This window comes from Oscarella lobularis, chromosome 20 (assembly GCF_947507565.1).
Source record: "Oscarella lobularis chromosome 20, ooOscLobu1.1, whole genome shotgun sequence".
Taxonomy (NCBI): Eukaryota; Metazoa; Porifera; class Homoscleromorpha; order Homosclerophorida; family Oscarellidae; genus Oscarella; species Oscarella lobularis.
Window position 1 is genome coordinate 1,305,256 of NC_089194.1, and position 11,534 is coordinate 1,316,789.

The 11,534-nt window shown below is 47.4% G+C and overlaps 5 protein-coding genes across 5 annotated transcripts; all 5 read right to left on the reverse strand.

Annotated features, from left to right (window-relative positions):
- Window positions 1-205: 205 nt before the first annotated feature.
- LOC136198908 (uncharacterized) lies at window positions 206-1,987 on the reverse strand. The gene has a single exon (XM_065988972.1). The coding sequence runs from the start codon at window positions 1,214-1,216 to the stop codon at window positions 206-208; it is 1,011 nt and encodes a 336-aa protein (XP_065845044.1). The 5' UTR covers window positions 1,217-1,987.
- Window positions 1,988-2,015: 28 nt separating this feature from the next.
- On the reverse strand, window positions 2,016-3,467 carry LOC136198913 (uncharacterized). Its single transcript, XM_065988978.1, is given in 4 exon segments — window positions 2,016-2,113; window positions 2,167-2,855; window positions 2,857-3,126; window positions 3,129-3,467. Coding segments are annotated over 3 exon segments (747 nt in total). The 5' UTR covers window positions 3,447-3,467; the 3' UTR covers window positions 2,016-2,113; window positions 2,167-2,696.
- A 12-nt stretch (window positions 3,468-3,479) lies between these two features.
- On the reverse strand, window positions 3,480-4,785 carry LOC136198906 (uncharacterized). The gene has a single exon (XM_065988970.1). It carries the CDS (start codon window positions 4,625-4,627, stop codon window positions 3,569-3,571), a length of 1,059 nt encoding a protein of 352 aa, XP_065845042.1. The 5' UTR covers window positions 4,628-4,785; the 3' UTR covers window positions 3,480-3,568.
- Window positions 4,786-4,914: 129 nt separating this feature from the next.
- Window positions 4,915-6,143, reverse strand: LOC136198909 (uncharacterized). The gene has a single exon (XM_065988973.1). The coding sequence runs from the start codon at window positions 6,061-6,063 to the stop codon at window positions 5,056-5,058; it is 1,008 nt and encodes a 335-aa protein (XP_065845045.1). The 5' UTR covers window positions 6,064-6,143; the 3' UTR covers window positions 4,915-5,055.
- Window positions 6,144-7,607: 1,464 nt separating this feature from the next.
- On the reverse strand, window positions 7,608-11,505 carry LOC136198895 (complement C2-like). The gene is made up of 8 exons (XM_065988959.1): window positions 11,286-11,505; window positions 10,876-11,211; window positions 10,265-10,798; window positions 10,006-10,212; window positions 9,740-9,958; window positions 9,493-9,684; window positions 8,657-9,433; window positions 7,608-8,599 (listed from the first exon to the last, which is right to left on the reverse strand). Exons 1-8 carry the CDS (start codon window positions 11,389-11,391, stop codon window positions 7,704-7,706), a joined length of 3,267 nt encoding a protein of 1,088 aa, XP_065845031.1. The 5' UTR covers window positions 11,392-11,505; the 3' UTR covers window positions 7,608-7,703.
- Window positions 11,506-11,534: the final 29 nt, after the last annotated feature.

Consider the following 11,534-nt stretch of genomic DNA (forward strand, 5'->3'; position numbering starts at 1 on the left):
CCTCAAAATAACGACAACCTCAGTAGTAAACGAACACACTGTGCAGCTGCATCACGACCCAAAGCAAAGTGGCCGGGACATAGTACTCGAGAGTGCTTCTTTGGTACGCTGTCGGAGTGCAAATAACGTCACCGCGTCCTAGCTGTAGCTATTTTCCAGCGCTTTTGTCTTACAATGCAAGCGAACTCTGTTCTTTGGTGCGTTCTCAAATTTTTGGTGGACGAAAGACGTCTTTGCACTTCAGCACCAAGTACCTTAGCAGCAAGCTGCCAGACTCTTCCACAGCGTTATCCCTTTCTTCGTAGTTGTCAACGTAGAGAATGCGATAGCCAACCTTTGAGAGAATTCGCTTCGGAGGACCTTTCTGCTTTCTCAATGCGCTTATGTCGCTCTCTACAGCCTTGGGGTCGCGAAAACTCCTGAAGTGGGTTCGCACAACAGTGGTGCACTTCAGGACTTCTGGGCCAAATAACATTCGCCAGAAAACGTCAAAAGCGTCGGCTTGCGCTTCGGCGATTCGGCGTGTGATGATGAAAAAGACGGCGTTGATTCCTTCTCGCCACTCGTGGCAGGCCGCAGCAAGCCGAGTGAGTACCTCTTCGTGAGAAAGGTCGGTATGGCCGAATCCAATTGTGTCAACGATTTTGATACGGTACTGTTTGTCTTCCCATTCAAGCGTAGTTGTCTTAGCTATTACGGAATTCGCAGACGAAATATCCCTATCGCTGACTTCAAACAGCCTTTCGCCCGCTAGTGCATTTGCGCAAGCTGATTTTCCGGCGCCAGTTTCCCCAATAAAAATGACGGTGCGATCTGGCTTAAGGATATTCCTTTCTGGCATTCTTGGCTCATAAGGTGTGCTAGAAGTAGAACTACGATCTTCACCCGCAATGCAGTTCCTCAGACGATTCGAAGCTCCCTGTGTTTCACTCACCGAAGGTTGTTTTCGAAGCGATGGATCAGTGAGGAGCTCGTAAAGGTCGCTGCCACCGTCGATCTCCTCTAGAATGGCGCAAAATCGTTCAAACTTAGGACTCGCCGTTCGACAGAGTATGTAAACAAGTTCGCGAGCCAAGTCTTTGCTTGTTGCTCCACTCCGTTGGCGCAGGTGAAGGCTTTCGTGATGATCCAACGTTATTATTTCCTTAGCGACAAGACGATCAGTAAGTTTCTCTGCTAAAACAAGATTGGCAAGATAGGACACGGCATCGTGCATGACGGGCAGTAGACGTTTCTTCCACTTAGGATCGACGGCATAATGGGGCTTCAGGAGGCGCTGGCCCGGATGTCTGTGAGCTACATAGTCTGTTTTCCCAACTAGATAATGATGGCCTTTCGTGAGCCATCATGGATCCCCGAACACCCTCAGCACATTCTTATTACTCTAATTTTAGTAAAGCCTATTTGCACTTTGCATCGCACTGCCTAACCAGCATGCTTTATTTTCCGCAAAAGCCTACAATTTGACTTCTTATGTGAGGGCGACACAGACTCGGAGCTGCACCCCTCCTAACCCTAACCTCCTCTCTGCCTCTTTGGGTGATCGTGTCACGAGGCTAATAATCAGCTCGCAGTTGCGTGCTGCGAGCTTCGCTCGCTGCACGACAAACCCAACGTGCTCCTTTACTGCGTTCCCTTTATGAACGTTACTGATAAAGCTCATTGCTATGTGCCCGTTGTGTATTATGTATTTATCCTCGATAATGTAGCCTGTATACTACTGTGTACTCGTTCCTGAAATGTTTTGAACACAATCCGGGGTTCCTATCTACTGTGACGTCGCCTTTTTATGTACATTTTGTTCAAAATACGGGAGAGTATGACATCACAATGACTGTGATGTCATAAAGGCACCTGTGTGTGTGATTGGCCTACGTGCGATTGTGACGTCAGGGTATACCGACAGACAGACAGACAGACAGACAGACAGACAAACACTTTCCGATTTTGGCCGATCACGTTTGAGAGCCCCTCCCACCAGGGCGCGCGCGGGCTTCGCCCGCGCGCGCCCTGGTGTTCGGGGAACTAAGATCCATGTTTTGCACGAAGTAGTGTCGGGGCTCAGTATGTACTGATGTTAGGGTGTAACCACATAGAAGAGCCAATAAGATAGCTAGAAAGAGACAATATCGACTTGTGTTTTGGAAAGCACTTGATTCAATTTACGAGGGAAGGCAGCGGCTTTCTTCAGCTCCTTCTCTTCTCCCGCGCTCTTCTGCTTCGTGAAGTTTACGCTGGTACACCTCCTCCATCCTCTCAAACTTTAGCCTTTCAGCTTCCTCTATTTTGCGATTCAATTCCCTTTCTTTCTCAGTCATCCTGGCTTTTCCAAGTTAGTTTCTGCTATTCTGCGTTCCATTTCAGCCATCCTGGCCTTTTCAAAGTTAGCTTCGGCTCTTCTGCGTTCCATTTCAATTTCATGCTTGCGTTGTTCCTTGAGAGCCTGGGCTTCGAGCTTTGACCTTTCGACTGCCATTTTGCGCTCCATTTCCATTTGTAATTTGCAATGTTCCTCTAAACGAACCTGCCTTTCGTTAGCCATCTCAAGCTTTGTCTTTTCGATTTCTGCTTTTAGTCTGCGCTCCATTTCGAGTCTCTCGTCTCTTCTCTCCCGATCGTCAATACGACGGCGACTGAGTTCTTGCTTCATTTCTTCTTGAGACTTATCTAGTTTCTCTTTCATTGCATTGATTGTTTTAGCCTGGGCAACCTAGCTGAGCCTCTGCTGCTTGCTGCAGCTGCTTCCTTAGCTCTCCTTTCTCCTTCGCTAGCCTCTTCTGCTCTTCAACGTGCTCCGAAATCTTCTTCCTCACGTCTTCCATAATTGGTGGGCGGAAAACGTTCTTGCAGCTGAGCACCAATTAAGTACTTCAGCATTATACTCCCAGACTCCTTCAAGGCTTTACGCTTGTCTTTGTTGTTGTCAACATACAGCAAACGATCGCCAATGTGAGAGAGTATTCGCTTGGCAGCACCTGTCTTCCTCTGCAACACGGCTTTGTCTTCCCTTACAGCTGTGGGATCGTTAAACTTTTCGAAACGGGTTCGAACAACGGTAGTGAGCTCGACGACTTGCGGACCGAATAGAACCTGCCAGAGAATATCAAAGGCTTCGGCTTGCTCTTTATAGTGAACCGCATTCCGATGACGAGAAAAACAGCGTTGATTCCTTCTCGGCATTCGTGGCAGGCCACCGCAAGGCGAGAGAGCACCTCCTCCGGACTGAAGTCGGCATCGCCTATTCCGATCGTGTCAACGATTTTTACGGTGTACTTCTTGCCCTCCCAAGGAAGCGTCACCGTCACCGCCTGCACGTCTTTGGTGACGCTGCAGGACGATGCGCTCACTTCAAACCGTTCAAAGCCAGCTAGTGCATTTGCGCAAGATGATTTGCCGGCGCCAGTTTCCCCGATGAAAATGACGGTGCGATCTGGTATGTCACCCATTGCGTTAGGAGTATGACTGTTGGGAAGGACGGGAGCACGAGGCTATCTAGTGTACAGCAACGCCCTATGATGTAATGAGGCTTGCGCATTTACTAATGAAAATACGATATCAATCAAATGTTTTACATAACAATGCAGTTTTGCTCCGCTGCGTTCTTAAGCCACGCTTCACATTGCCCAGCCGTTAATTGAAGAGATTCCAAAAGTTTTTCAGCTCGATCCATACCCTCATCTCCTTTCTTCAGCATTTCTCCTAATTCTTCCACAATTGTCATGTCGACTGCCTCTCCTCCTTTTTCAAGAGAAGCCGATATCCAAGCTTTTAAGGTGAACTCGTTGCCTTCCGCTTTTGCTTGAGATTTCAAGACGCTCAGTACCTTTTTCACATCCTCTTCAGAAATGCCCTGTTGCTTCACATCAACTGCTTCCACGGTGGCTTTTGTCGCGTGACCCCCAGGCTCTAAACTACTTCTAGCACTTTTCAACGGCTTGGGGCTCTCAATTTGGGCTTTGAGCTTTTGTCCAAGATCAATGCGGAGTGAAATTCTCTTCCTAACCTCATCAAAAGCAGGCGGAACGATCTTAGTCTTACAATGATTTACTAAATAATCCAACATCACGCCGCCTGATTTTTGCATTGACACGCGTTTATCTGGGTTGTTGTCAACGTAAAGGATGCGACTTCCAAGTTTTTCAAAGAATTTTTTTGGGGGACCTTCCTGCTTTCTAAGGGTGCTTATATCCTCCTTCACAGCCATTTCGTCGTCAAACTTTCTAAAATTAGTGCGAACAACAGTTGTAACTGGAAGGATGCCTTCGCCGATGGTTTTCCAAAGTATATCGAAATTGTTTGCGTCTGCCTTGGTAAATCGCTTACCAATGACAAAGAAAACAGCATTTATTCCTTCTTTGCACTCGCAAACGCTTCGGCTCAGCTGAGTAAGAATCTCCTCGGTGGTCACTGCGGGATCATCAAGCCCAATTGTATCGACAATTCTAATTTGGTACTCTACTCCTTTATGACAGATGGGCAGTTTAGAAGTCATATCGCTTTCCTTTCTATTGTTTGGGCATTCGTCAGTGGGAAACAGCATTCGGCCAGCCAGTGAATTGGCACACGATGATTTGCCCGCACCAGCTTCTCCGACAAATACGACGGTACGATCGTGTTTGGTCTCCATTTGTGCAGTTAGGTAGAATTAGATTGTGGCAGCTGAAAAGATGCCAACTGGTGCGATAACTCGGCCCGTCGGTCGTTGGGAAGAGTTTTAGCACGCTGTAATTGCGTGCTTCTGAGACGAGGCTACTCAACAAAATCTCGTGAGCAGATATGAGGGTACTCAAAATCTCGTGAGCAGATATGAGGATAACCTCGTGAGCGAGGGTAAAGGTGAAGGTGAGCGACCTTTACTTTGAGTATTAATTGTGAGAGGAGGGGGCTACTCAACTCTGAAAAACGGCAATCCGATCAGGTCAGAACATTGTCTAATCAGTGGCGCCGCTGCGTGACGCATACGAAGAACTTGACGAACACATGTACAGACAGTAAAGCAACATAATGGTCTCCAAACATTTAGTTGTTTTGGCAAAAAGCCTACCACGATCGATCCTACATCACCAGACAGCGGCTTTTCGATGCTTGAGCGATTCCTAATTCCTTCGCTTGCTCAACTCGATGCTCGTACAGCTGCTTCATCTCCCGAGTCATCCTGAGCTCTGTTTCGAGCTTCGACTTTTCAATCTCTGCCATTTTGCGCTCCATTTCGAGTCGTTCATCTTTTGCCTTTGCCTGCTCTTCCATACGACGGAGAAGCTCTTTCATTTCTTCTTGAGACTTATCCGCTTTTTCTTGCATTGCTTGGATTGCGTGAGCCTGAGCAGCTTGGGCCTCTGCTGCTTCCTGCAGCTTTCTTTCCAGCGCTTCTTCCCGATCTGCAAGCGCACGCTGCTCTTCAACGTGTTCTGAAATATTCTTTTTTACGTCGTCCATAATTGGTGGACGAAAGACCTCTCTGCACCTCAGCACCAAGTACTTCAGCATCAAATTGCCAGACTCTTCCAAAGCGTTAGGCCGGTCTACGTTGTTGTCGACGTAGAGAAAACGATCACCAACGTTCGAGATAATTCGCTTTGGAGGACCCTCCTGCTTTTTCAACTTGCTTATGTCGTCCTCTACTGCCTGAGGGTCACTAAAACTCCTAAAGTGGGTTCGTACGACAGTGGTGTATTTCCTGACTTCTGGCCCAAACAAAATTTGCCAAAGAACGTCAAAGGCATCGGCCTGCGCTTTGGTGAATCGCTTTCCGACGACAAAGAAGACGGAATTGATTCCCTCTTGGCATTCGTGGCAGGCAACGGCAAGGCGAGTGAGTACCTCTTCGTGAGAAAGGTCGGTGTCGCCGATTCCGATGGTGTCAACGATTTTGATACGGTACTGTTTGTCTTCCCATTCAAGCGTAGTTATTCTAGCCGACACGTCTTTGGTGGCGCTGGCCGACGACTCGCTGGCTTCAAACAAACTTTCGCCCGCTAATGCATTTGCGCAAGTAGACTTTCCGGCGCCGGTCTCCCCGATGAAAACGACTGTTCGATCAGGCTTGCTTTGATCTTCCTCCATGTGCTTCTCGGCTATTGATGAATTAAGTGTCAAGTGTTTGGATCTCGAGGCAGGATCCTTTCATGTGATAATCACATGATCACGAGGTGCACCTTTCACCTTTCTACGTACCAAAATTTGAGGTGGGTGGGGGTGTAGAGAAATGACAGATATCTGATGACATAAAAATGAGCTACTCTGCTGCTCAGAACTAGATGGATCAACATGTAAGGAGAACTCAGGCTGTTGTCCTAGTTGGGACTCGAGAGTCTGATCGAACCACCGTTTGCCTCGTAAACTTTCTAGAGGCGTTGATCAAGTCGCTTGGTTGAAGTTTTAGGCGAAAAGCTGTAGCAGCCAAGGGGGGCTTGTGACTGTCCTTCGAGTGCCAAGTGGGACCCCAACTGACCGTGAATTTGTCCTTGTCTGGTAAGACTGTAGAATTCGTTCGCAAAGGCGCATTTTCGACCAAACGATCGTAGTCAATGGCAGAGATAGAGAAACAGGCCGAGGTCACCGTGTGTACACTACTAGTCAGGTCACCTGACCCTTGCACGTGACCGTGTCAGGTCAATCGGGAGGGGGGGATGTGTTGCACCCCGCACTGTGGAGTGCGGCCCAATCACAGGCCGAGTTGTCTGTGACGTAGGGGCCAATTAGCTGTTCTAACCGTTTATCGCCCTCGAATGTTTTTATAGGAGTAGCGATGAGCGATCCAGGTCGATCGCACGCTTAAGCCATCCAATCGTACGCGATCGTAAGCGAAAACGTGGCGATCGTACGCGAAAACGACGAACTCCTCAGCTGCGGAGCTCGTCGCTTCTGCGTACGATCGCCTAGGATCGCCTAGACGTTCCAATTCTCCCCTAGTTGTCTTAGCCTCGTACCCAGACCTTTCTCTGTGTCCCGTATAACGGCCCCTACGGCTCCGCCCCAAATGTTCCTGAGGACCAATTAGCGAGGGCGTGTCTTTACGCACGCTAGCATCAACTCTTCGAGATCGACGTTCCTGCTTCGATTGGAAATCGATAGAACCGTCTTCGACATTCGCGACGTATGTTTGCATCCTGTTCGTAAGCTTTGTGTAGCCGTGTCGGCGCAGATACCACCCAGAACTGTTGCAATGCTTATGAACGAAATGGGAAATACGTCGAAGACGGTTCTATCGGTTCCAATCGAAGCAGGAACGTCGATCTCGAAGAGTTGATGCTAGCGTGCGTAAAGACACGCCCTCGCTAATTGGTCCACAGGAACATTTGGGGCGGAGCCGTACCAGACCTTTCGCTGGGGACCGTTATACGGGACACAGATAAAAGTCTGGGTACGAGGGAGTGTACGAGGGCCCGGGTACAGTACGAGAGGGGTACGAGGCGCTTTTGCGATGTCGAAGCTATGACGTAGGGCGTCTCTAATAACTTAATTCGTTTAGCGCGTACCGCATGCAACACTTGGACCACGCGCGTTTGGCCAGACCCTTCCTCCCGAGCGAAGGGTGTGGCCTCCAGACTACTGACCGTGTGTGTAGATCGATCTAGAGCGCGTTACCTACAAAGAAGAGTACTGTGTACTGAGAAAATTTAGCTAATATTTTGAGCCAACAAGACAATATGAAACTAATTCAATACACAACAGACACGTAGCTACTAATAACAACAAGAAACTTAAAAGAGGTTCAAAGGAGGGGCGTCGTAGCATTGGTCTTGACAGTCCTTGGACCAAGTTTGTTTTTCGTCTTCTATCCAATCAATGTAGTTTGCTACTTTAGTGTAAGCACCGTAGGTGTCCTTCTGAGCACAACCAATTCCCCAACTGACAATTCCAGTAACAACGAATGGCCTTTTGAGTTCGTTGCCGGTCTCTCGTTGAGACACAAACGGACCTCCACTGTCACCAGTGCACGCATCTTTCTCACCTTCTCCATCCCCAGCGCAGAACATGTTGTCCGTTATTTCTTTTGGATCCATATTTGTGCAGTTCTCGTAATTCGTTATAGGTAGTTCAACTTGATATTGATCAGTAGCAAAGGTGACCTTTTCTTCTTCCGTAACTTTCTTCGTTCCCCCCCATCCCACAACGGTTCCTACGACATCGCTTTGATACAGCTCCTCTTCTCCTGTTTTATTAGGCAAGCACACTGGTCTTGCGTAAGGTCGAAACCCGATGCAGCAATTCAAATGCAGCAGAGCAATGTCGTGGTCAAATGTGGGAGCAAATTTATAGGTATAGTTCGCGTGCATTGAAATTTTTCGGACGGCATACGTTTCCTCAGTGTTGTCCTCGACGTAGCGTCTTCTGTCTCCAACAACAACTAACAGCTCTTCAGGTTCAAGTTTTGGTTGGCGATTCGGACTGTTAATGCAGTGAGCCGCAGTCAGAACAGTTTGCTCACCTATGATAGCTCCTCCGCATAGAAATGAAGCTTTACCGTTACGGAATAAATAGATGGCAACAACCCACGGCCAATCTCCGTCTTTTGCAAGACAGCCACCAACTGAACGTCGTCTGCGACTCTGCTTCATACAAGGAGACGAATCAACAAGCCCGCACTCAGAATAGTCTAGAAGTACAACACAACGGTATTTTTCTCAACGTTATTCAGAAAAAAGATGCTTACCAACTGTGACGCTAAACGCTTTTTTGACAACGTCAAGTATATCCACAACTTCCATCACACGGCTTTCTTGCTTGACGAGATTTACAAGAGATTTCACACCACGGTCATTCTTCTCTTCATGTTTTAAATCTCTTATGGCAAATGCGAACATAGTCACGTTGCTTTCTCTTATTTGCTCAGCAAATCGTTCTGGACTACCTCCCCAGTTTGTGTAGCCATCTGTAATGAGGAAAGCCGCTTTAGTGCACTCTCGTCTTTCCAGCTTCGTCGCGTCAACTGCAAATATATTTTGATGCAACTTTCGAAGAACATCACTTGTTCCCGTCGCTCCCCAGCAGGATTTGGTCAAGTTAGGAGAATTGATAGCTTCTCTGACGTCACTTCCAGTCAAAGAGTCAAAGGTAAAGTGGATTTTCGCTTTGTCGTCATACGTCAAGAGCGCAAACCGAGCGTCTCCGTTGTCAACGTGAGAGAAAACGTTGACAATGGTTTTCACAAACTCAATGCTTTTACCGAAAAGCTTTCCCTTCATACTCTTCGAGCAGTCAACAGCAAAAGCAATGTCTACGCAACCGTCTCCAACTATGATAGACCGTCCTTTGCACAGTGACTTTCTATCAGACTTTGGCGTTGGTAGTGCAAGTGGTGTTGCTTCTGTAGAGGGAAAAGAGGTCGGTCGACCGCCAATGCCGCTTATAGCATCCTTGCAGGCGATAACTCTGTCCAGAAAGTTAGCTCGTAAACTAGCAGCTATTTCTGCCGGATCTCTAAACTTGCCTGCAATGTATAAGCTCTAGCTAAGATGCCAACTATATAAATATTCAGAGTGCACTCACTTTTACATATTGCTTCGTTGCCGTCCCAGAACGGCTCGCCCGATCCTGATGCCTGACAGGTGCGTGACACCGAACCGATAAGCTCGTACCCTGGGCTGCACGTAAACGCTATCGGAGCACCATCTTCAAAAGATTCAGCTTTTCGCGTACCGTTCTTAGGTACTCCAGGATCAGGGCAAACAGCTAAGTCCTCTGAGAGAAAAAAGTGTATAAGGCTTTAGGTAGACAGAGATCTTATGGTTCGTACTGATGCATTCAAACGGCTCTCTTCTACTGACGGAAAGCGTAGACCACTGGCCATTTGAATCGCATACGCGAAATGGAATTCCACGAAGTCCGTATCCATCAGGACAGCTATAGTTCACTGTTGTTTTCCAGAGATATTTTCCTATTAAGCGCCCAACGTCGGTGATGTGCCTTTCGCCGTTCGGTTGCGGTGCCTCTGGCGGATCCCCGCATGTGACAGCTGAAAAATATTTGAACTTTTGTCAGTACAGAAATTGAAAGTTTTACGTTCGCAATCTGGCACTTTAGGATCATACTCCCAATTTCCGTTGCAGGAGCAAGTTGCCTTGATTGATTTCTTGCCCTGCAACCCGTCTTGGTAATATCCGGTATTGCATTTTATCGTCAGTTTTTCTCCTATTAGATACTCATCGAGACTGTCAGACACAATTCTTCCGTGAGGAATAAAAAACGGTTTCTTGCACGATTTCGCTTCTAAATAATAGGTAATCATGGCTAGACACTAGGTCATTGAAATCGTACGCACCTTGACAAGAGACTTCTCCATCTGGCGACCATACTCCTTGCTTGCATGTTTTATAAGAAACGCCTATTCTTTTGTAGCCAGTGCAACACCAGTAGTCAATTCTTTGACTGAAGTTAGAAACGTATATTCCACCGTTGATTATGGAGTCAGGTTTCTGGCACGCATCGTTATTTGAAGAAAGTCGAAGAGCTATCTTGAAGCCCTTTCTTTGAATGTTTCTATCAGAGGTGAAATGAAAGACAAGTCCTGGCGTTTGAAGACGCTTGAAAATATCTGCTCCACTATCTCCGCTAAAGAGCTGAACGTCTCCGCTGCTTCCGTCAAGAGAATGAAAAACTTTCAAATTGTCGGAGCCACTCTCGGTCTGAAATGCCTCGACGTCATAGCTGATTTTTGCGACGTATGCTCCATCAGGCAGATGCGGGACAACAGTCCATAAGCAGTCAGCATTGGGAGGATAATCACCAAACCTTCCTTTTGGTGACTTGAGCGTTTCTTTTTTGTTTTTGTTCAAAACAATCAGGCCACCGCAGTCTACAAAACGAAAAATTCAAAAATTCTCGAAGATAAGCGCTGTACATGCGATGAATTACATATATAAATGTACGTACCTGTTGTTTTGAACGCGGCCTTGAAACGCCTTTCAGTAACTTCGCACGTCGTTCTCAGATCAACGTACATATGCTGACCAGACGAGACGATCTCACGAGGTACGTGTCCGGACGTAAACGCGGTAATGAGTGGCTGCGATTTGCCCGTTCCGTCGTAAATTTTGACGAAATCGCCTCTCGCCAGCATAAAATCTTGAATGCTAAGCCGTATTTTTTTGCCTCTTGTAGGCGAAGTGATTTGCCACGAAAACTTGAGACATTGCATGGCGAGATTCGTTTTCTTCGTCACCAATTCGCCCGTATTGCCGTTGAGCACTTTGGAAGACTTGACGCTTCCTAAGGAACGCCTATTAGATCCATACTAAAGAGGTAAGAGACTCAAAGCTCTTCCCTCAGCACTACGTACTCACTTGAGCAGCATTTGCATTTCTCCGCTTTACATTCGAGTTGAGTTGAAGCAGAGATCAAAGCGAGAGTTAAAATCAGTAGAACAAGCCATGCCGCTTGGCATTCCATTTCGTGACGACGTTTGCGTGAGACTGACCTTCGTCGCAGAGGGTCGTTCGTTGGAGAACGAAGAAGTGGGAGTGACGGCTGTGGGGGATTTGAGTCTCCCACCACCGCCTTTAGCTAAAGAAGGAAGTCGATTGCGTCGTGTC

Excerpts from the sequence above, each read along its gene's own strand:
- LOC136198908 (XM_065988972.1), bottom strand. The coding sequence starts at position 1,216 with ATGCACGATGCCGTGTCCTATCTTGCCAATCTTGTTTTAGCAGAGAAA.
- LOC136198906 (XM_065988970.1), bottom strand. The coding sequence starts at position 4,627 with ATGGAGACCAAACACGATCGTACCGTCGTATTTGTCGGAGAAGCTGGT.
- LOC136198909 (XM_065988973.1), bottom strand. The coding sequence starts at position 6,063 with ATGGAGGAAGATCAAAGCAAGCCTGATCGAACAGTCGTTTTCATCGGG.
- LOC136198895 (XM_065988959.1), bottom strand. The coding sequence starts at position 11,391 with ATGGAATGCCAAGCGGCATGGCTTGTTCTACTGATTTTAACTCTCGCT. Across the intron at positions 10,799-10,875 it reads GGCCGCGTTCAAAACAACAG|ACTGCGGTGGCCTGATTGTT; the intron begins GTACGTACATTT and ends TTCGTTTTGTAG. Across the intron at positions 9,685-9,739 it reads AGAGCCGTTTGAATGCATCA|AGGACTTAGCTGTTTGCCCT; the intron begins GTACGAACCATA and ends TTTTTCTCTCAG.